General features: G+C 48.3%; 1 protein-coding gene across 2 annotated transcripts in view; it reads right to left on the reverse strand.

The window, feature by feature from the left end:
* PALM (paralemmin) overlaps positions 1-19264 on the reverse strand; it is a 30485-nt gene extending 11221 nt beyond the window's left edge. The window contains exons 1-4 of one of the 2 annotated variants that reach the window (XM_036740896.1): positions 18973-19264; positions 3857-3905; positions 1647-1727; positions 787-917 (exon numbers count right to left, since the gene is read on the reverse strand). In XM_036740896.1, coding sequence (XP_036596791.1) covers positions 787-917; positions 1647-1727; positions 3857-3905; positions 18973-18977 — 266 coding nt within the window. In that variant the 5' untranslated portion in view covers positions 18978-19264. The remainder of the gene's footprint in view (positions 1-786; positions 918-1646; positions 1728-3856; positions 3906-18972) is intronic. The other variant, XM_036740895.1, reaches the window with a different exon arrangement.
* Between the last annotated feature and the right edge of the window lie 2454 nt (positions 19265-21718).

Here is a 21718-nt window from a genome sequence, read left to right on the forward strand (position 1 = left end):
GAGAAGTTAGCATCTCCAAACTTCCTATGGGGCAACCTGGGTTTGAGACTTGGCCCGGCCCTGACTGTCTCTTCCCTCCTCTGGGACTCAGCTTCCCTCTTGTGCAAAATGACCAGCTTCAAAGGAACACTTCCTCAGCCTGGATTCTGGGTGAGGGGGAAGCATGGGAAGGCGTCTCCTTCTCTGCACAGACCGCAGCTCCCTTGCCAGCAGGATCTGAGGCCCCAGCCCGGATGTCCCCCTGGCTGCACCGAGGCTTTGTCTTAGCCAGGACCAGGAGTCTTCTCTCTGATCCCCTCCCCCTCCCAGGGCTATTGGCTTGGTCTCTGGCTTCCGTGGAGTGGAGAGAGAGTGAGACCGCCAGCTAATGCTGGGCCAGGCCCGGAACCAAGGGATCCCCCTGGGATAACACTCCCAGTACCTCTCAACCTGACACATGCTCCTCCCCCTGGCCAGTCCCAGCAGTCAAGGCAAAGGCTCCCTATTCAGACCAGGGACTTTTAAAGGCAAGAGCCAGTCTCTCCCCCCAGCCCAATTACCACACATTTATGTGCGTGCATATATCTGTGTATATATATATCGTCTCCCCTATTCAAGTATAAGCTCCCAGAGGTCAGGGACAGTTTCATTTTTGTCTGTTTTCTCAGTGCCTAGCACAGTACCTGGTAAACACCAGGTGCTTAATAAATGCTTAAGGATTACATGATAGCTCTTGGATCAGACCAAGCCCCTCTACACCACCGAACGCCACCGAGGCAAGACCAGACAGAAGCACTGCCTGCCCACCTCAGGATAGAATCCTCCAGCTGTTTGACTTTCTGCTCATCCTCCTGCATCTGCTTCTTCATTACTTCGTCCTCCTGGGAATCGCTGGAGGGGGCCCCCTCCAGCAGCCATCGCTCCCGAAGGGCCTTGGACTGTGGAGGGCAGATAGGGGTGGGTCGTGGCTTCTCCCACCACCAAACCCAGGCTTAAACATTAATTAACATTAATTAAACGTTAAACTCATAGGATCATAGAGGGGCTGAATCCGTGATTTCTCAGTGTAGGGAGTTCCCAGTGAGGTAATCCCTCCCTTGTCAATTCAGGTTGGGACCTTCTCTGCAACTTATAAGCCTCAGAGCACAGACAGATTTGTTAGGTGACTTCACCAGGATCACACAGTATGTATGTGCCAATGGTGGGAAACAACTCAGATTTATAGGTAGAAGGAATCCTAAAAGATCTAGTCCAATTCCCTCATTTTACAGATGGGGAAACTGAGGCAAAGAGGTACAGTGATCCAAGACAGGTGGTAAGTGGCAGAGTTGGGGTTTGAACCCAGAGCCAGAGCTAAATTTAAGAGCTTAACTTTAGTCTCTGACTTCGGGGACCATCTCTCATTCCATATTAAAGAAATTGTTGCCCTTCTTCTGTTTTTGTTTTTTGGTTTTTTTTGGAGGGGGGGAAGGCAGGGCAATTGGGGTTAAGTGACTTGCCCAAGGTCACACAGCTAGTAAGTGTGTCAAGTGTTCTGAGGCTGGATTTGAACTCTGGTTCTCCTGACTCCAGGGCCACTCACTTCCACACCTAGCTGCCCCTGCTGCCCTTCTTCTGGATCCTAACCAAAGGAAAGGGGAGGTGCAGTCACCCATAGGGACAGGTACCTTTAAATGCTGCAGCTGCCGCCGGTCATCTTCCAATTGCCGCCGTTTATTCTCAATCTCAGTTTGCCTCTTTCTTTTCTCCTAAGGGACAGATGTGAAGGGAGAATTAGTCCCAAAAAATGTCTTCTAAACAACTTATTTTCTTACATGCCTTAGACCTCAAAACTCCTCACTTAGAGGGATCCTGGGCTCGGTTTTCCTGCTCTGGCTCTGAGCTAGAGTAATAGCTAACAGAGCTGGGGTGCGATACCACCAACGACCAGCAGGTGTCAGCATCTACCAATGGATCTTGAACCTGAACCTTCTAATATTCAGGTTTAATCACACACAATATGCCAGGTTCAGCCAAAATCTTGGTCACTAAGTCCTTATAGAGACCATCCATTCCCACACTCCTTTTTTTTAATTTAAATTTTAAATTTAATTTTTACTTGCAAAAAAGTCTATTTTCTCTCCTCACTCCTACTCCCATTGTAAAGAAAACAGAAACTCTTATTGCAAATATGCATAGTCAAAGCAAAAATTTCCTACATTGGCAGGATATTTAAAATGTGTCTCAATATGGCCACCATCTCTTTGTACGAAATGGATAGTGTCTGATCCTCTGATTTTATACAGAGAGGACAAAGAAGGAAAGAGACACCCCACCACCGAGGTGAGGAGGAAGCTAAGCTAAGATTGTCCCTCTGGCCTCCCAAGTCATAGACAAGACAGCCACTTGTCACTATGTCACCTGGCCCACTTGAAAATGGAGGGAGTTGGGAGACCAGGGCTCTTGGTTTCTGTCTAGTCCAACTACTTGATGGTGTGACCTTGGGTAAGTCCCTCTCCCTCTCCCTCTCCAAGACTCACTTTTTTTTTTTTGCTTTTTTTGGCAGGGCAATTGGGGTTAAGTGACTTGCCCAAGGTCACACAGCTAGTACATGTGTCAAGTGTCTGAGGCCGGATTTGAACTCAGGTCCTCCTGACTCCAGGGTCAGTGCTCTACTCACTGTGCCACCTAGCTGCCCCCACAAGACTCACTTTTAAATCACAGATTTATCACTGGATTCAGACCTGATATCACTTAGTCCAACCCCATCATTTTAACATGGGATGAAAGTGAGTCGCAGAAGTGAGGTATAGATTTATCCAAAGTCACCCAGCTGCTAAGTGGCCCAGCCAGGATTCAAACCCAGGTCCCCTGACTCTAAAACCGAAGCTTCTGCATTATACTACCATCCAAGTTCTACACTGGGGATGTCGATCAGTGCTCGGCTACTAAAAGTGCTTTTTTTTCATCCATACAGGAATTTTCAGATGAGGACACTCCCTCTACCAAAGCAGGTAGGCCCGTTGTCTGTAGCTGCCAAGAGCACTGAGGTCAGGGGACTGGCCCAGGGCCACACAGCCAGTATATGTTACAGACAGGTTCTGATCCCAAAGCTAGCCATCTCTTGACTACGCCAAGGGTGGGGAACCTGTGTCCTCGAGGCCACATGTGTGGCCCTCTAGGTACTGAAATGAGGCCCTTTGAATCCAAACTGGATTGGGTCAAAGGGATGTACTTGAGGATCTCACAAGGTTCTCAAGGCCACAAGTTCTCCACCCTTGGACTTGCTGTCATCAGGAATAAATGGAGCCATGGATGGGAAAGTTTTCTAAAATGCAAAGAGGCACATAAGTACAATATTCATTATTATTAATTAACTTTAATCATGAACATTCTAATAACAAATATTGAATTATCTTTATTACTGCAACAGGGAAGCTCTCTGCAGATGCGTCACTGGTACAGAGGTGACCCCGGGTTCCTGAAGTCTCTGCCAACCAAGCCCGAGATCTGGCAGGTTGTCTCAAGCTGGAAAGGCTTTGAGGATGGGCCCAGTAACAACAGATAACATGAGGACGAGAATCAGCTTAGAAGCTGCATGTGGCCTCGAGGAGATACAGCTTTTTTACAGATGGGGAGACTGAAGCCCAGGGAGGTCAAAGGCTCATAAATGTAGAAGGACCTTGGGGGGCCATCTATTCCAAACCCCTCCCCCCCATTTTGCAGATAAGGAAACAGACCCAGAGAAACTAAATGAGAAGTAGATGAATTTTTTTCTTGTTTCTCTCACACAGTGAGACAGGAAAGACCCCTGATTGCCACCCCCCCCAAGCCCCAGCTTAATCCAGCTTCACTAAAACCCCTATTAGATTAGGGGGAATGATATCAGGGTACTCACCGCAATGGCCTGAAGCCTTTCCTGTTGGAAGGTGGTCTCTACAGAGACTCTGTTAAAAAAAAATTAGCATGAAGTCATAGACAAGCTTGAGTGGACCTCTTGAAGACAGAACCGTGGCCCTTTCCCCCTTTCCCAAAGAGGTGGCTCCCTAAGGGCAGGGTTCCTCTCTCCTTCCTTCAACCCAGGATGTCCTGTGGCCACACAGAACGATGTCAAGATGTTCACAGACCTAACCCCTCTGCTGCTCCCTCAACGTGCTTCCCCTCTCCCTTCAAATGCTACCTCCTCCAGGAAGCTCTCCCAGATTGCTTTGGCAGTAATTTCCAGTCTTTACCTCCTCCTCATCCCCCTTGCTTTTCTCTTGCCCCTAGGACAGGAGCCTGAAGCATCAGCTGTTAAGCCAAGTTTGACACAATAAAATAGAACCAAGTCATCCCCACTGGAGCATTCCTCTTTCTGCAAAGTGCTTTGAGATCCTCAGACATAAATCCCCAATAAGCCCAGGACTGCTTAGTACAGCAACACACCCAGGAGCGACTTTCTGATGAGCTGGGGAAATGCTGATCAGTTGGGATGGGAGATTCTGGTTAGGAGCCAGGGACCCTAATCCTCCCCGTGTTGTGTCTAGTCCCTGACCATCCTGGGCAGACAGACCATGCTAGGGCCCAGCTCAGCACCAAGAGCAGGACTACCCTAGCACCTGACTCCTGCCCTCCCCCTCCCCCCAAATCCCATAGCAAAGTGATCACTACCACCTCCCACCTCTCCCTGCCCCTGGTGCCCTTAGAGCTGAAATTACAGCCGGGCCTCAAGTTATCAATTGCTTCTCTTCCAAAGAAGAGATTTGTCCCTAAATTTGTACCTCCCCTGACTCAGGTGTGAGACAGAGGTGAGAAACTGAAGCATTGGGGCGGTTCTTTGGTTAGAACAAGAGAACTCTAGATTCAATGTAGTATAATAAAAAAAAATACTGTATTTAGGGTCAGAGGGCATGGGGTCAGAGCCCAGGTGTCAGAAGGCCTAGGTTTCACGGGATCATCTACTTAGAGCTGGAAGAGAGCTCAGGTGTTATCTGACCCAGCCTCCTCCTTTTACAGTCTCTAGCTCTGCTCCAAATGTGATGGGATATGATGACCTTGGACTAGTCTCTTCTCCTCTCTGATTGTAAAATAAGTCATTTGGACCCCATGCCCTAGATCCTGAGATCTGCCCTTCTTTCAGCTCCAGTGGGGCCCCTAAATCTGGAGAGGCCCAGGCTAGAAGCCGGAACACTCGGGTTTTCCTACTGCTGGCCAAGCTTTCCAGTTGGCAAAGGATGGTCCCCTCAAATAACCAATTTGGTGGGGTGGGGACAATCACAAGGATTATCATTCCCATTTGACACACGAGGGAACCGAGACTCAGAAAGACCTTAAAAACCCAATAATGCAACACTTTTGTTTCAAAGCCTGGGAAACAAATAGTTTGCCCACCCAAAGTCATGCATCAAATTCGAAGCAAAGCCAGGACTCTCGAGGAAGTCAGATGACATCCTACCGTCCCTTCTAGCTCTAAATCTATGATTCCCAAATCCTATGAACCTCAGACTTGCTCATCCATCAGAAAATCGATAAACTCTGTGCTCCTCGAGGTCTCCTGTATTTGGATGGTTTTTAGTTTCCAAGTAAAAGTTCCCATTTAAACACCAGAAACCTGTTTTGGTCTCACTAAGTGAATACAGCTATGTCTTCCTGTGTGCCCCCAACAAAGGCCAAGACAGACATAATTAGAGGCTGACAGTTGGCTGGCCCCATTCAAGCGTCCTTCAAATTCTCTGTTCGTTACATGGAAAGGCAAACGGACTCAGCAGCAGGAATCGTCCAATTAGGAAGAGCTAAAATATCCTTGAGGAGCAGCAACTATCACCTCAGGTCTAGGTCCTCTGTGAGAAGCCCCACGGAAGTGAGGGAAGATGTTCTAACCATGAAGGGAGAAGAGAAGAACTTATATAGCATCTGTGATGTGCCAGGCACTGTGCTAATCACCTTACGTTATTTCATTTGATCCTGGGAGGGAAGTGGTGTTATTACCCCATTTTACAGTTGAGAAAACTGAGACAAAAGTAACGTGACTCACCCAGGGTCACACAGCTAGTAAGTATCTGAGGTTGGATTTGAACTCAGGTCCTCCTGACTCCGGGCTCAGCACTCTATCCACTGTGCTACCTAGCCACTTCAAGAGTCAGAGCCCAATCCTGGCTAGATACCAGGGACTCTTTGTATCTTGACTCGATGGTACCCTCCGTTTAGCAGCCCCATGCCACCTTAATCTCAAATTTCCTTCAGTCACCCTGGGATACCAACTGGCCACCACAGTCACCTGGAGTCACCCACTGAGTCACCAGCAAGGGAATGAGCTCCATATCCTACCGCACCCAAGCAAGACATCCTCATACCCCTCCCTGAGCCTCAGTCCCTGAGACCGAGCTTGGGGTCCAGGGAGGCTGGATTCCAGTCTTGATTCTGCTGCTAACTTAATGTCTGACTTTGGGTGAGTCAATTCCTCTTCTGGAACTTGTTAGACTAGATGGTGTGTGGTGTCTAAGGCCTGACATTACATGTTCTAAAGGCCCCCTGAGCTCTGACATCCTGGGGTTCTAAGGGTCTTCCAGATCTGAAGTTTTATTTTCTGAGGGCCCTCCCAGCTGTCATATTTTCTGTTCTGAGATCCCTCCCAGCTCTGACTTTCTCTCTTTTAAGGGCCCTCTCAGCTCTGACATGCTATGTTCTAAGGGCCCTCCCAGCTCTGAGATTCTGTGTTCTAAGGGCCCCCCCTAGCTCTGACATTCTGTCTTCTTAAGGGCCCTCCCAGCTCTGAGATTCTCTGTTCTAAGGACCCTCCCAGCTCTGCTATCCTGTGTTCTAAGGGCCCTCCCAGCTGTGACATTCTGTGTTCTAAGGGCCCCACCTAGCTCTGACATTCTGTGTTCTAAGGGCCTTTCCAGCTCTGACTTTCTCTCTTCTAAGGGCCCTCCCATCTCAGACATTCTCTGCTCCATGGTCTCCCCATCCAGCTCTAACCTTCTATGGGTCCCCCAGCTCCATAGCTCTGAATCGAAGAGTGTAGGTAATAAGGCCCAGGGAGAATGCTGTTTAAGGGAAGAGTTGCCCTGTTTGGAGAAGCCACTGCCACAGTAGGTCAGGCTTCACCGGACTTTCAAGTAGCCACTCCTTTGGAGAGATGAGTTGTTTTCTGGTTAGCTGCTCAGTGACGGGTCAAGTAGAAGAATGAAAGGGTCAGTGAGAAACTGAGAGAAGCTGAGAAAACCTGAGGGTTGAGCTCAAAATCGGAGCAAGGAAGGCCTTCAGAGCAGGTGGGGCCCAGGCGCCAGGGATAGGCCCCCAGGTAAAGAGCTCCTTCCTGTATGGCTGAGCCTGCAGCCTCAAAGCTGGGTCAGGCCCCCAACTTCAGAGCTGGCCAGGCCCCCAAAGTCCAGGCCCCAGCTCCATAGTCAGCCAGGCATAGAAAGTCCATCCTGATTAGGTCAGCTCCCAAGAGTCCAACCCCCAGCCTCAGAGCCTGCCAGGCCCCCCAGCTCTCCACCCTGCCCATCCCCAGGGAAGCTGCCGATCAGTGATTTATCCGGGGGCCCCCTCTGGGAGGCGGGTGCCCTGGCAACACCACCATTGCCATGACAACGGCGATTACCCAGGAGCGGGGGAGAGGGAGCAGCCCACGGAGAAGGTGGGGGGATGGGTTAGCCTCAGGACCCGCCCCACAGCTGCTCCCCCAGCCTCCACCCAGCCCCGCCCATGTCCCCTCCCCCCAGCAAAGAGAACGCCAAGGAGCTAGAGAAGTAGAACCTCTTCTCCCAGCAGGCTACACTCCCCACTCAGGCCACTCCTGAGCAGCGCCCTGGCCTGAACCCACCCACCCTAGACTGGGAGGCTCCAGGTCTGGGCTCAAAGGCTGGTGAACTTGGAGGCAAGACTCTGTTACAAGCTAAGCCTATCTCTTCAAAGTTCACCTTCCTCCAAGAAGTCTCCCCAGAGATTAGCAGGAAGGGGGTCCCAAGGGGCAGGGATGGGTGCCCTGGGCTGCTCCCCATGCCCTAGCCAGAGGGTGGAGCCTGATCAATGTTTACTGAATGAATGAATGAAGGAAGGAATGAATGAATCAAGAGCTCCAGCCCATCCCACCAGCTGAAGGTCCAGCTTAGTCTTTAATGAAGAATTTCCCTAATAGTAAAAGGAGGGGCTTGGAGCAGATCATCTCTGAGGACCCTGTTTGTAGGTTTGTAGATTGGGAGCAGTTTTTGCCTTTCTTTATATCCCCAGCACTCAGCACACAGTAGGTGGTAAAGCACATAGTAGGTGATGATAATAAACAGCTCCCTTTGTTGACTTTGAAAGTCCCTCTGGGCTCTTAAATCTCTCACATTCTATTATTTTTACCCAGTGAAAGTCCCTGGAATGGAGGGAGGGCCTGTGCTGACTGCTGACTGAGTCCAAATTGAAAACCACCCAGAAAAGTTGTGTAATATGTCCAAGGTCACTCAGCTGGGTGGGTGGGGACTGGAAGGGGCTATTCTGGCTCAGACCAGCCCCAAGCCCAGGAGGGAGCCAGGCTGCCCTGGGCCAGCCCCTCATTCAGGGAGGCTGGCTCTGCAGAGGGGGAGAAAGGACTCTGGGCACGAGGGGAGAATCTGGGCACATTCCTATGTTAATTATTGAGAGGAAACAGCTGCCTGGACCTGGGATAGACCTGACTAAGGAGGCTGGGGAGGGGGGTGGGGAATGTCTGCTACTGGGGAGCTCTCCACCAGGCTGAGGAGCCCAAGCTCTTACCAGAAGGCAGGAGACTTGCCGCTCAATCCTGTTTCCTGGCAGGGACACCCAGGAGTCCCGGTGCCCACAGCCCTGCAGACATCCACCACATTTCCACTGTTACAGAGAACATCCCTCAAGAAGGATTTCCCTTTGCGGTACCTGATTCCAGGAACTAGCCTGCTCTGGAAGGCCTGGAACCTCACAAGGGAGCCCTCAGCCCAGGGAGTCTTTGCCCAGACTCTGTGGACTGCTTTAAAATACTTTGATACTGTATTTCAATTTTACTAGTTTCTTTTGTAATCATATATTTTATTTTATGCATGTTAAAAGCATGATTCTGAGAAGAAGTCCGTAGGCTTCACCAGAATGACTGTCAAAAGGACCCAGGACACAAAAAAGGTCGAGTGTCTGGGCTAATACAACCCTCTCATTTTACAGATGGGAAAATTGAGACCCAAAAAGGGACAATGATGTGCCCAGCACCTAAACAGTAGAACCAGAATTTAAAGCCAAGTTCAGATGGGGATGTTCTTGACTTGGGACTGAAATGGGTCTCCAGCCAGTGGGGTGGGGTCTTCATTCATTCTACACTAATTTATGGGGCTTCTCCTTCTGGCAGGACCCAACAGCAAGGGGGTGGACTGAGGTCAGTTCCTGTCCCTTAGCCAGGAGCTCTGGATAAACTCTAGGAAGACTTCCTGGAGGAAGTAAGCCTTAAGAAAACTTTTTTAAGGCCTAGAAAAGGGCAGGGATTTGCACAAGAGCAAAGCCAGAATAATCCCTACCCTTCATTCCACTACGCCTCCCAGCCCAAAGCCTATAATTGCATACTTGTTGCTGTTCAGTTTTCAGACACGTCCAACTCTTCCTGACCCCTTTTGGGGTTTTCTTGGCAAAGGTATTGGAATGGTTTTCCATCTCCTTCTCCAGCTCACTTTAGAGATGAGGAAACTGAGGCAGACAGGGTTAAGTGACTTGTCCAAGATCACACACCTCATGTCTAAGGCCACATTTTAACTCATGAAGAGGAATCTTCCTTCCTGACTCCAGGCCTGTCGCTCTATGGTGCCACCTAGCCGCCCCAACTGGATAATTACAGATGAGGAAATTGCCATCCCAGAGAGGCTAGGCCTCGTCCAAAGTACAGTGAAAAGCGGGTGCTTCTCAAATCAGAGGATCTGGGTTCATATCTTGCCTATGATGCTTCCAGACTGTTAACTTGTCTGAGTCACTTGCACAGGATTCACCTAAGAAGGATCCAGTCTTTTGCCTCCAGAACCTTCGAGGGCTCCCAGTTGCTTCAAGAGGCCAATTTAAACTCCACTGCCTGCCATTAAAGGTCTACAACCAACCATTAGCAGGGAGACTATTGGAAGTCTCTGCGCCTTACTTTATCTGTAAATGCACTTTGGTCCAGGGGAGGAAGTACACTAGTGCTTACTAAATACATGACCTTAAACATGTCAACTTACTGTCCTGGACCTCAGTTTCTCATCTGTAAAATAAGACAGTTGGTGGACTATTTGACTTGCTTCTAGACCTGTTGCTCTAAGACTCCAAAGAGATAATGTGGGTAAAGTACTTTGCAAACACTCCAAAATGGAAAAGAACCTACCTCGTCTAGAATATTTTATAGCAATTCTCTTTGTAGTGGCAAAGAACTGGAAATTGTGGGGATGCCTGTCAACTGAGGAACGGCTGAACAAGTTGTGGTATATGCCCATGATGGAATATTACTCTGCTTTAAGAGATGATGAGGTCAATAATCTCAGAAAAGCATGGAGAGAGTGCCACAAGAAATAACAGAGCAAAATGAGCAGAACCAAGAGAACACTGTATACAGTAATCACAGTATTGTTTAAAGAATACCTTTGAGCAACCAAGGCATTCTCACTATTATAAATGCCCAGATAAATCTCAAAGATTCTATACAGTTGGAATCCAAAAAATAATGTTACTGTGGTGTAGGAAATGATGATGAAAAATACGGAAAGACAGACTTATGAAGGAACATGCTACCTACCTCAAGAAAAACAGATACAGGAGATAAGCATAGTATGGTTTTACATATACGTATAGATATCTATGTATGTGTGTACATGTGTATATATGCATGTGTGTGTATGTTACCTCATCTGATTTTTACAACCCTGAGTGGTAGGTAGGTGCTAATGAGAGAAAGAGACAGAGAGACAGAGAGAGAGACAAGAGAGCCTTCTTTGGGAGGGGAAAAAAATAAAATAGAAAGTGTACAGCAGAAAACAGGAAAACTAACAGGGGATTAAAGAAAAGCTGGGAAGCTTTGAAAATAATGAGTAATAGTTATCATATAGGTTTTCTTGAAATGGAAATGTATTATTTTATACTGAATTCTCTCTTATAGTCTGCTACATGGCCATTTTTTTTCTTTTCTCATTTTGTATTCAAGTGAAAAATTTTAAAAATTGACAAAAAAAATTATCACCCTATATTTATTTTCAGGGGCAGCTAGGTGGTGCCATAGTGCATAAGAGCACAGTGATTGAAGTCTGAAGACTCATCTTCTTGAGTTCAAATCCAGCCTCAGACACTCACTAGCTGTGTGACCCTGGGCAAGTAAGTCATTAACCCTGCCTGATTGCCTCAGTTTCCTCATCTGTAAGATGAGTTGGAGAAGGAAATGGCAAATCCCTCCAATATCTCTGGGTCATGAAGAGTTGAACACAACTGAAAGGACTTAAATTTTATTCCAGTTTCATATTTTCCTCCACCACTCTTCATTGTGGCAAAACGGGGTCTCTCTCTCAGCCCCCACCAGTCCACTGCCTTTATTCAAACTCTTTTCTATGCTTGGAATACCTCTTCCCCCTTCCTTACTACCTGGCCTTTAAAATCTAGGGTTACTGTCACCTCTATCAGGAAGCCTTCCAGGATTGCCTCTTAGGCAATAACCTTCTCCTAGGACCTCACATAGCATTTTGAACTTCAGTGATGCATTTATTATGTAACGTTGTATATCATAATGATCTGTGTCATCTGTCTCTCTAATAGCCTTGTTGATAACCAGGAAGGCTGGTAGAGAGAAGAGTCCTCTGGAATTTTAATGCTGGTTGAACCACATGAAGTCACAGAAAGTTAATGCTGGGGGAGATCAGAGAGAGGAATTCAGTACAACCTTGAACACAGGGGCCAAGGTCTAGAGCAGGAAGGAGCCTCAAAGGTCACCTTGTCCAACTCCCTCGTTTGACAGATGAGGAACCTCTGGGGCCCAGGGAAGGGGAGTGACTGGCCCAGGGTCATACAACTAATAATAATAGCTGACATTTATATAGCGCTTACTAGGTGCCAGGCACTGTGCTGAACACTTCACAGTTATCATCTCATCTGGTTTTTACAACAACCTCGGGAGGTAGGTGCTAACGTTATCCCCATTTTTTTTTAGAGGGGGAAAGGCAAGACAATTGCCCAAGGTCACATATCTAGTAAGTGTGTCACGTGTCTGAGGCTGGATTTGAACTCAGGTCCTCCTGACTCCAGGGCTGGTGCTGTACTCACTGCACCACCTAGCTGCCCCGAATCCCCATTTTACAGACGAGAAAATTGAGGCAAACAGTGGATAAGTAATAATAGCTAACGTTTACATAGCACTTACTATGTGCCAGGCACTGCGCTAAGCAGGGAGGTGCCAATGTTATCCCCATTTTACAGATAAGAAAACTGAGGCAAATAAAGGTTAAGTGAGTTGCTCAGAGTCACAGATCTAGCAAGTATCTGAGGCTAGATTTAAGAGCAGTTCCACTGGAGTCCAGGCCCATCCAGTAAATGTGGCAGATGAAATTTACACCCAAGATTTCCTGCCACCAAGACATATACTCTGCCTACCCCACCATGGCGGCTCTAAGGCTCCAGTGAGCTCCTTGAAGGTAAGAACTGTTTTACTTTTGGTTTTGTATGCCCAGTGCCTCGCACATAGTAGGTGCTTATTTGGCATTGTGTACCCAGTGTCTGACACATAATAGGTGCTTATTTGGCTTTTGTATGCCCAGTGGCTGGCACATAGTAGGTGCTTATTTGGGATTGTGTGGCCAGTGGCTGGCACATAGTAGGTGTTTTTTTGGTGTTGCACGCCTACTGCCTGACATAGTAGGTACTTAAGGAGCAGAACTTAGTAGCCCCTGCAGGCCAGTGGGCCACAGACTTTTCTCTTCTCTTTCCCCTTCTCTGTCCCCTCAATGGCTACCATCCTAGCTCAGGACCTCATGACTGGCCTACTGCTAACCCCTCTGGAGCCTCCAGCCTCCAATCCCTCTCCAGCCATGGTCCCCTAAGCGATGTCCCCAAAGCACAGTTCTGACTGTGTCACCACCTGACCAAAAAGCTCTGTACTGCTGCCGTGATAAAATGCAAACTCCTCTGCCTGGAGTTCAAAGCCCACCATGCCCTGGCTCCAGCTGACCTTTCCAGACTGTTACACATTAACTGGCCTTTTTGCTATTTCTATACGGGAGAGAGAGCTCCAACTCCTGTCTCCGTGCTCGAGCTGCCTCCCATGCTTGGAATATACACGCTGTCCTCACTCAGGACCCTTAGAACCCTGAGCTTCTTTCTTTTAAAACCTGGTTCAAACACCTCAGTCTGAAGGAAGCCTGGCCCCGGGATGCCCTTAGACATTGGAACCTTCTCCATCCCTTCCAAATTACTTTTGTGTTTTTACTTTATATAATCTGTCCTTTACTAATATGGGTGCATACTCTCTCCAATATGGCACCTAATTAATTAACAAATGTTGATCATTTGAAGGGTAACTTGGACTGATTACAGCAGCCTCCCTGACAGAAAGGTCACCAGCTTCCGTGACAAGGCACTCCCTTAGTCTCAAGGCAGCTAGCCCTGTAGCCCATGAGCCTGCCTATTGTGGTGGCCTCCTGAAGCTACAATCTTCCTCACCTCAGTCTCTTATCTATTCAAAAAAATATGCACTAAGCATCTACTACTGATTCTAGTAGCACAGTGGATAAAGGGCCAGAGTGGCAGTCAGAAAACTCATCTTCTTGAGTTCAAATCCACTTCTAGTTACTTCTAGCTGTGTGACCCTAGGCAAGTCACGTCACCCTGTTTGCCTCAGTTTCCTCATCTGTAAAATGAGCTGGAGAAGGAAATGGCAAACGATGCCAATATCTTTGCCAAGAAAACGCCAAATGGGGTCATGAGGTCTCAGACATGATTTGAAAAATGACACATTGCTAGTATACTCCAAATGAGCAATTAGGTAGCACAGTTGATAGAGTACTGGACTTGAAATCAGGAAGGTCTGAGTTCTGATGCTTCCTCGGACTCACTAGTTGGGTCACTCAGGAAAAATTGCTTAACAGCTCTCAGCCTCAGTTTCTCCATCTGTAAAATGGAGGTAATAATCACACCTCCCTCCCCAGAATCATTGTTAGGATCAAAGGAGATAATGTATATGAAGTACTCTACAAATATATGCTATTCTTACTGGGCATACAGAGACAAAAACCAAAAAGGCACCTGCCTTCAAAGGGCCTCCTGGAGCCCAAAGGTCATCCAGGGGTTGGCTGGATAAGTTAGATGATTTCTAAGGTCTCTTGACTTTCACTTGCTTTGATTCTATGTAGTTCAATAAATATTAAAGGCTCAGGGTGAGATCACAGAGAAACAGCCCCTGACCTCCAGAAGCTCAGGTCTAGCAGAGATAAGACAACACTACACAACATTGAAAGATAAATATGTGGAGCTCTTCCTTATTTCAAACTGAAATCCTTCCCCTGGCAACCTCTTCCTGCATTACTCTTAATAATGCACACACAGACAGATACACAGACACAGAGAGACACACCCACATACCCCACAACACCACACACAAGGTTATACTCAAAAACTTATCATTATTCCTCTTTTCACTTCAGATAGGGGAAGATAGTAATCACTTCCCTCCAACTGTTCTCTCTTCCACTCTACCAAACAAAGAGTTTTTAAGGACCAATAGTTTGTCAGGCACTATACTAGGAGCTGAGGATACAAAGACAAGAATAAAATCCTACTAGCCCTCAAGGGGCTTACATCATTTTTGGAGGCTGAAGAGTCAGATTTACATATAAGTACATGTAGGTAGACAGGAAAAAAATGAATTCACAGCAGTGGAGTGTAGAGGAAAAGCGTTAATAAATTGCCTCAGAAAAGGCTTCTTGTAGGAGGTGGCAGAAGTTGAGCCTAGAAGGGAGCTAGGGGTTCCAAGAGGCCAAGCAAATCAACAAGCATTTATTTAGGGCCTATTGTGTGCCAAGTGCTAAGGTGTTACAAAGTGCTGATGGTACAAAGAAAAGCAAAAATGGATTGGAGATGAGAAGAGCATTCCACACATGAGGAGGGATGGAGAACAATCTGTGCTTAAAGACTAAACATTCCTGTTATACAGGTGAGAAAACTGAAATTCTGAAAGGTCAGATGGCTTGCCCAGGGTTACAAAACCAGGCAGGGACAGATTTTAAAACCCAAATTTCTCAATTCCCAATCAAAGACACATCATCTGGTCCCCCCAGCCCTGCTTACTTTGTACCTGTATGTCTAGCTAGGACTGTCTCCCCATTTAGAATGTAAACCCAGAACTGTTTCACTTTTATTTCTGCATGCTTAGTGCCTAACAGTGCCTGGTATACAGCAAGTACCCAATAAACGCTTGCTGACTGATGTATAAAGCATCCAATGATAAAATAGGTAGTCTTTATATAGAGATTTAGGGATAGAAGGGTAGGGACTGGCCCTGGGATTTCACTGGCACAGGGAACTCCCAGAAGAGAAAACTCCCCTTGCCAATACAGGTTTAGCACCTTGTAGAGAGAGGTCTAGAGCACTGAGAGGTTCAGTGACTCAAGCTGGGTCACAGAGCCATTTAGTATACAACAGGGATAGGACCTGATCCCTCATCTTGTTGGCCCCGGGGTCAGCTCAAATTCCACTCTTCCAGGCTGCCTTTCATATTCATATATTTATTAATATATTTCCACATATTTCTCTTCAAGGTTTACAAAACACTTTCCAAAGGATTATGGATATAATTGATAGTGACTAACTCCCCCAATAATAATAATGATTGATAGCGCCCCTGGCACTATGCTCCCATTCCTGGGGTATCTTCTCATTTGGGCTCTAGGAGCCCATGATGCTTTTATCTTCTGTGTTCATGGACACGCTCAGAGCTGTGTGCTTTAATGAATGAATGAAAGGCTCCAGCCCATCTCTCCAGCTGATCTCATTTCTATCTCCTATGACAGATGCCCAATATTCCTCCCACCTCTACTGGTTGAAATCTCTTAACTTTCTTTCTAGACCCAGTTCAAATGTCATGCAAGAGAAGAAGCCTTTCAAGATTGCTACCCCCATGTTTCCTGCAACCGGGCCAGTAGTGTTCCCTCCTTCCAGAAATGGTCTCATCATCTGTGGACAGTAAGCCCCCTATGTACAGGATCTTTGTTGGTCCCCCTCTTCTCCAAGACCATCCTTCACCCGATACCAAAATACCCTTCCTATGTCAGTATTTTAGTCCAAAACCTTCGAGGGCTCCCTAGTACCTCCAAAACAAAATCCAAACTGCTCAGCAGAGCAGTGAATACCTTTCAAACTCTAGATCCAATCTACCTGTGTGGCCTTTTTTTTTTTAAATTTGGCTCTCATTCACACACTAAGTTCTGGCCAAACCGGATGCCTCCCAGATTTCATTCTATCCTTAAGTCTCGGTTCAATCATGTAGACCAGCCCCCTTGCTTGGAATGTCTACCCTCCCCCTTATCACCTGTTGAAATCTTTCTCTTCTTCCAACACCAGTTCAGATGCCACCTGCCATCTCCTCCTTGAAGCCTTCTCTGATGCCACCCTGCCCTCCACCTGAAAGCTTCTTTCCTCTTCAAATTTCCCTGGAGTTCTTTGTCTGGGTCTCTTTTGTTCCTAATATAATTTAACTGGTGTGCATTTGAAATCCCCCTTATTAGACTGTAAGCTCCCTGAAGGCAGGGTTGGGGCTGAATCTATGTCCCAAGGTGTGGAATGGAAATACAAACACTTCTTAAATATGCAACATAACTAAATTTGCATCCCAGCAAAGGCTGGCTCAGTACTGGGCACTGAGCTAAGGTAGGGGCTCTATACCAAATTCTCTGTAGGTCTCAGCTCAGCCATACTTTGGGACCTCTGGATGACTTTTTCAGCAAGCCCCAAGATAAACAAGGGAAGAAAAGATGAGACTGGGTTGGGCTGCCCTCTCCCTCCAGGGCCCCAAGGCTCAGGGCTGGGTTCCCTCTGGGATAGGGCTTTGTCTGCTTGTCAGGAGTTTCTAAAGCAAAAGGGGCCAAGTTTCAAGCAAAGCCGAGGGTGGGGCCTCTTTAGTCATGGGGTAAGAGGACTAGAGAAGGTTCCTAGAATCACCAACTCAGATCTGGAAAGGAACTCAGAGATACAGCAGCTCATTTTACAGAGAGGGAAACTGAGGCCCTGATTGAAAAAGGATCACACAGAAATTTAGGGGCAAGGCAAGGCAGAACCCACATTTCTGGACTTTCAAGTTACAGCACCACTCTCAGAGATTTAGGTTTGCTGGGATGGGACTGTGGTTTAGCCAGAGATCCCAAAGTGCCTTCCTAAAACCTGGGAGCTCAAGGCACCACACACCTTAGGATACAGGTTCCTAGAGAAATGCCCAGAGGCATTGGGCAGGGGAGCAAGCCTTTCTAAAGGGGCTTCCTAGGGAGAAGGGCCACCACTTAAACCTGAAAGGGGCTGGCCTGTTGTTCTCTAAGTAGAAATACCATCAGAGGGAGACAAGGAGAGAGAACTAACCCATGGGGGGGGGGAGGGGGGCCTAGCACCTCTCTTGGCCTCAGTTTCTTTCTCTGTAAAACATGAGAGATGCACTAAGCAGCCTCTGAGGGTCCCTTCAAGCTCTTAAATCTGTAAGCCTCAGTTCAAATCTCACCTTCTACAAGAGACTTATCCTCGTCTCCCACTCCTTCCCATCCCCCCAGTGCCTTCCTTTTGGGATGACCCCATACCCCACAGCCCCCTACTCTGTATATTCATGTTGTCTTTCCCCATTAGGATGTGAGTTCCTCGAGCGAAGAGCCCACGTTTTTGCCTTTCTTTGAATCCCCAGTGCTTAGCACTGTTCCTGGCACATAGTAGGCGCTTTATGTGGTTGACTGACAATGGGGTAGGGGGAGAGTGGGAAGAGATTAGTCTGTGGCTCTACGTGAAAGCATGAGGGAGGGATTTAGCCAATGGTTCTCTCAGCAGTGATGAGGAGGTGGCCATCATTCTATGAGGACCGATGGGGAAGAGGCTGCCCGTGAATTAACAAGCATTTACTCCTGAGAGGAATCCGGGCTGTGGGAGGGGTCATGGTATGTTGCCACGAAGGGGAGAGGGGGTGTGTGTTAGCCCATGGCACTTTTGGGGAGGCAGGAAAAGGGGAGAGGAACTCCTGACTTTATGGTCAGAGCTCTCAGGAAGGGAGCTAGCTCTAGACTCTAGGAGGAAGGATGGGGAGGAGTAAGACCACAACTTAATGGGGAATGGTGAGGATGGAGATGGGGATGGAGATGGGGATGAGGATGGGGTTGAGAATGGAGGGGGGAGGGATCTTGGTTTTAAAGGTCTAAGACTGCAGAACCTCCAAGCCTCCCCTTCCCCAAGAGCCCCTGCGGCCCAGCCTGTCTAGTCTCTCTGCCTTTGAGAACACCTGTGCCTGGTGGGGGATTGGGGGGGGGGGGCAGGCCCTGCCCTTGAGTATTAATGAGGATGTGGCCCAGAGCAGAGTCTAGCCGCCTGCATCGCTTTCCCCACCTTTAGGCAGCATCTTCCAGGGGCATAGGCGGGAGAAGGGCTATATCCGGGAGGCCAGGCCCACCACCACCTGCGGGAAGCCTTCCAGCCCAAGCTCTCGAAGCCCCTCATCTCCCCCCACCTCTCAGGGGTGCGATGGGGGCAGACGACAAGGGGTGGGGCTAGCCACTGACAGCCCCAGCCCCTAGAAGCCGACACAGGTTATTATAGCAGGCCCTTTCACCACTGAGGGAGGGTGACGGGCCCCCACGCCCGGAGCCTCAGATTCCGGGCTTCCAAGCCTTCGGTCTGCAGACCGACCCCCGGTTCCTGGACCCTCCGCCCCAAAGCGCCCGGGCCCCCGGCTCCAGACCTTTAGCTGCCGGACCCTCAGACCACCCCGGCCCTAAGACACCCCAGGACCCGGACCCCCAAAGCCCAGATCCTCCAGCCTTTAGACCTCCAGATCCCCAACACCCCCAGACCCCGGCTACTCACTCCATGGTTCCCGCAGTCCGGGCGTCTGAGGCTGGCAGGAGGAGGAGGAGGAGGAGGAGGAGAAGAAGAAGAAGGAGGGGGAGGAGGAGGCAGTGGCGGCCAGGGAGGGGCTGGGGGAGGGTGGGGCGAGGGGGGAGCAGCCTCGGGGGCTGAGGGCTGGGCCCCCGGGGCGGGGGCGGCGGCGGCGGCCGGGCCCAGGTGGAGAGCGGCGGGGAGGAGCCAGAGCCGAGATCTCCCGGCGCCCGAGGTGCCCCCCGCGCCCGCTGCGCCCTCACTCCCCGCCGGCTAGCGCAGGGGCGCGGGGCTGGTCCGGGATGCGGGGCGCGGGGGCGGGGGCAGGCGGAGGCTTCGAGGCATCGCAGCCGGGAGAGGAGGGGAGGGAGGGGAGGAGAAGGAGCGCTGTTATTGTCCGGGGCGGGCGGAGGCACGGAACGAGGGAGCTAGCGAGCGCGCGCGGGGGAGGGCTGAGCTGCGGTGGGCTGGGCTGGGCTGGGCTGGGGCTGGGGCTGGGGCTGGGCCGGGGCCCGGGAGCGGTGCGACGCCGCCTCCTGCCGGCCACCAGCCATCACTACAGCCTGCCCACTGCCCATCCCAGCCCCTACCCCTCAAAGCGCACCCCCTCCCCACCCCGCGGAAAGTCTATCCTCCCTTAGAGCCTGCAAATATCCCTTTGTACCCGGGTCCCAGGGAGCCTATCATGGGGATAGGCTCATCTCTCTGCAGGATTTTACAGAGGGGGGAAACTGAGGCCCAGAATGGGGAAAGAGACTTAGCCAAAGGGGAGCAAGGAGTTAAAAAATCCCTGAGACCTCAAAGGGTCCAACATATTCAAATAGCAATGTCTTTAATATCTCCTGGCACTGGCTTGCTGTGTCATTTTCGCTGCCTCAGTTTCCTCAAGTGAAGAGGTCAGCAGCCAACGTGGAAATTTGTTTTATTAGATTACTCATTTGTTGCAAAGGCTTTGTTTTTCTTGTTTCCAGTGTGGGTGCAGGGGTAAGAGGCAAGCCCAGATGAGGATTGGGGAGCAAAATAAAAAGAAGGCAATTTGAGGCATCCTTTTTTTTTTTAATGGAGAGAAAAGAACAGAAAGAAGAAAATTTTTGCTTTACACATATTAACTCATTTGATCCTGAAATGACCCTGGGTGCTATTATCAGCTTCCCCATTTTAAAGATAAAGAAACTGAGGTAGAACAGATAGTAAGTATCTGAGTCAGCTAGTATCTGAGGTCACGTCTTCCTGACTCTAGGTCTGCCTAGACAGGGGTCTCTACCACTGCACAACTGGCTACTTCATTTGGGGTTTATGTTCAGAATAAAAAGCAAGAATAATTTTTAAATTAACTAAAAGAAGGTGGTGGATCCTTAGGGTACTTCCATTAGACATCTCTTTGATATGCCCCCTTCTCTGTGACGCTGCCACCATCCAGGTTGTGTGGCCTCATGCCTGGACAATTACAACAGCCTGCTAGCTGATTTCACTGCCTCCAGTCTCTCTGCACTCCAGTCCATCCTCCACATAGTCACCAAATTGATCTTCTCAGATCACAGATCTGACCATGTCACCCTCCTACTCAAATAAACTCCAGTGGCTTCCTATTGCTTCCAGTATCAAATATTTTCTTTCTTTTTTTTTAAATAATATTTTATTTTTCCCATTACATGTAAAGACAATTTTTAACATTCATTTTTAAAATATAATTTTGAGTTCCAAATTTTTTGTCCCCCGCTTCCTCAAGACACCAAGCAATCTGATATAGGTTATACATGTACAATCATGTAAAACATTTCCATATTAGTCATGTTGTGAAAGAAGAAATAGTTTGCAAAAAAAAAATTACAGTTTGCAAAAGGAAAAAACCATGAACAAAAATAAAGAAAGTGAAAATAGTCTGCTTGGATCTGCATTCAGATTCCATCAGTTCTTTCTCTGGATGTGAAGGGCATTTTCCAACATGACTCTTTTGGAATTGTCTTGCTTCGTTGCATTGCTGAGAAGAGCTAAGTCAATGATAACTGATCATTTCGCAATGCTGCCGTCTTCTGCTCTGCTCACTTCAGTTTGCATCAGTTTGTATACGTCTTTCTAGGTTTTTCTGAAATCTTCCTGCTTGTCATTTCTTATAGTACAATAGTATTCCATTACATTCATATACAACTTGTTCAGCCATTCCCCAACTGATGGGTATCCTCTAAATTTCCAATTCTTTGCCACCACAAAAAGAACTGCTATAAATACTTTTGTACATGTGGGCCCTTTCCCTTTTTTCATGATCTCTTTGGGATACAGACCTACTAGTGCTATGCTAGATCAAGGGGTATTTACAGTTTGATTGCCTTTTGGGTGTAGTTCCAAATTGCTCTCCAGAATGATAGGATCGGGTCACAAGTCCACTAACAATGCATTAGTGTTCCAATTTTCCTACGCAGGATTAAATATTTCCAGCGATTGCCCCTTCCCACCATGTCTGGAATTCTTTCCCTCATCTCTACCTCCCAGCTTCCCTGGCTTCCTTACCATCCCAGCTAAAATCCCACCTTCTGAAGAAGCCCTTCCCAGCCCCTGTCAATGTCAGTGCCTGCCCTCAGGTTGATTATCTCCAACTCATCCTGTGTCTATCTTGTTTGCATATAGTTGTTTGCATGCTGCTGTCCCCAACAGACTCTGAGCTATTTGAGGTCCGGGACTGTTTTTGCCCTTCTTTATATCCCCATGCTTACCCTGTGCTACAGTAGGCTCTTAA

This window comes from Trichosurus vulpecula, chromosome 1, assembly GCF_011100635.1.
Source record: "Trichosurus vulpecula isolate mTriVul1 chromosome 1, mTriVul1.pri, whole genome shotgun sequence".
NCBI lineage: Eukaryota > Metazoa > Chordata > Mammalia > Diprotodontia > Phalangeridae > Trichosurus > Trichosurus vulpecula.